The sequence below is a fragment of the Pistacia vera genome, unplaced genomic scaffold (assembly GCF_008641045.1).
Source record: "Pistacia vera cultivar Batoury unplaced genomic scaffold, PisVer_v2 Contig666, whole genome shotgun sequence".
Taxonomy (NCBI): domain Eukaryota; kingdom Viridiplantae; phylum Streptophyta; class Magnoliopsida; order Sapindales; family Anacardiaceae; genus Pistacia; species Pistacia vera.
Genome location: NW_022196519.1, coordinates 631985 through 633997, shown reverse-complemented (window position 1 = coordinate 633997; position 2013 = coordinate 631985). Strand labels below are relative to the sequence as shown.

The 2013-nt window shown below is 32.9% G+C and overlaps 1 protein-coding gene across 1 annotated transcript; it reads right to left on the bottom strand.

The window, feature by feature from the left end:
* Positions 1-457: 457 nt before the first annotated feature.
* Positions 458-1156, bottom strand: LOC116112751 (protein argonaute 4A-like). Its single transcript, XM_031398869.1, has 3 exons — positions 999-1156; positions 875-906; positions 458-771 (listed from the first exon to the last, which is right to left on the bottom strand). The coding sequence occupies exons 1-3, from the start codon at positions 1139-1141 to the stop codon at positions 596-598; spliced, it is 351 nt and encodes a 116-aa protein (XP_031254729.1). The 5' UTR covers positions 1142-1156; the 3' UTR covers positions 458-595.
* Between the last annotated feature and the right edge of the window lie 857 nt (positions 1157-2013).

Below are 2013 nucleotides of genomic sequence, written 5' to 3'. Positions count from 1 at the left end.
TTTTCATATCAACAAATTTTGAAACTAAATTCTAAAATAACTCTAAACTTTACCCCTTGTCCTCTCTTCTTGTGTAATGTTATAATAAAATTATAGTTGAAAACCAAGTGTTATTAAGTATATTAAAGTAATTTCATGAGTAATATAGTTTCATATAATTTTTTTTTTTTTTAAACTACAATATTAAAAAAAAAAGTAAAATAAAAGAGACACATGTCAAAATAAAAATAAATGAGGATATATNTAATTAAATCTTCACTTTTCAGCAACTGTCAGTAAAAATTAATATACTACAAGAATGCTTCTTTGTTCGTTTTCATAAATTTAATAAAATTTGATTAGGTGCTCAAGGGACTAGTAAACGATTGAATGCAGCAAGGCAAACACATGCATTTCACAAAGCCATCAGATGCCTATATCAGCATAAATACCAAAAGAGAGTCTAAGTAGTTAGTTACTTGGGTACTACATAACCAGTTTGTACACTAATGCCAAAAGTCGAATTCAGAGTCAGGAAGGAAACAAGGCATCACCAATGTAAAACCAAAAAGTCTATACAAAAACTGAGTTATCTTCTTCTGCAGGACAAAAGGCCTCAACAAAAGAACATTGAGTTGCACACTTTCTCCTGCAATCTAGGTAGTTGAGGAACCGCAGCAGCTCCCACAGATGTCATACCACCATGGCTTGAAGATGTCTCAGATTTGTCTTCAAATTTCACGAACGATCCTACCTGGGCGGCTGCCAGGTGAGCATAGCAAATCGGAGCAACTGCATAGGGAGAACACATCTTGGTTACTAGAGAACAAAAATATTAAGAACACATCTTGAATTTAACCAAAATAGTGATCCACATCATGACAAAATAACTTACCCACGGAAATGGCTGTAGTGCTTCTCTGGTACCTGAAATATTTGCAGATATAATTTAGATGGCAGATCATAACAGTTACTACAGATTGAGACACATACCAATGCAATTATTCCACTATACTTACACATACGAAAGAGAATGCACAAGCTCCTGCAAATCATCAGCTGAAAAGCCCACCTCGTCTAACAGAACATGATAATGTGTTGGCCTTGTAGTTCCCTGAATATCAACCACATAACAAAATAGAAAAACTAGATAACAATTCATCAAATATTTGAAGAAAAATAAAGTATATTACACTGATCATTGAAATATTGCTTAACAAAAGCTTGCATGGTAAACAAAAACCTTTTGAGATGATAATAATATTAAATGATACTTTTGACTTTATATATTCAACATTGGACTAGACACAAGTTTGGCTACCTAGATGGTAATACATGAGGATCCATGTAACCACTGTACACAATCAATTACACTATTTTTATACCACCACAGTGTACAAGTATTTTGGACAATCAGGACTAGATCTGGCATGCATCACAAATGCATCTTGGCAAATCCAACCAATCTTAACATGCATTATGCTTAAATATTGATGATTTAGAACACTGTAGGTTATTATTAATCTTATATGCGTACAAGTTAATTTATATCATAATATAAAATAAAAAAAACAAACCAATCAGTGTATGTGTGTTGTATATATACATACATATACCGAATTTACAGAAAATATGAATCCGTTAAAAACACCTTTCAGTATAAATGGTATTTTCAATGTAGTAAAACAAAATTGTTCAATATCTACACATGATTATTGACTAAAAAGCACCAACAAAATCAGTATGTAATTAAAATTTAATACTCCATATACACTACTTCATAAAAGCAATGGACCAATTCAGAAGACTATAGGGTACAGACTTGGCAAAGAACAGCATAGGTAACACCCCCGTTCCAGTCTAATACAACTTCCTTTCTTAATTCTACTCTGTTTAAAAATCGAACTACTTCCAGTTTAAAAACCAAAAAATACTTGCCTCTAGCAAGCACCCATGCGTTACACCAGGTTGTCGGCAGACAGCCTTTACAAGTGAGATCAGTCATTGCCTTTCGACAGGGTCGTTCAACACTAT

Coding starts and splice junctions, on each gene's coding strand:
- LOC116112751 (XM_031398869.1), bottom strand. CDS start 1,141: ATGAATTGTTATCTAGTTTTTCTATTTTGTTATGTGGTTGATATTCAG. Junction 907..998: donor GTGCATTCTCTTTCGTATGT/GTAAGTATAGTG, acceptor CAAATATTTCAG/GTACCAGAGAAGCACTACAG. Junction 772..874: donor CACTACAGCCATTTCCGTGG/GTAAGTTATTTT, acceptor CTCCCTATGCAG/TTGCTCCGATTTGCTATGCT.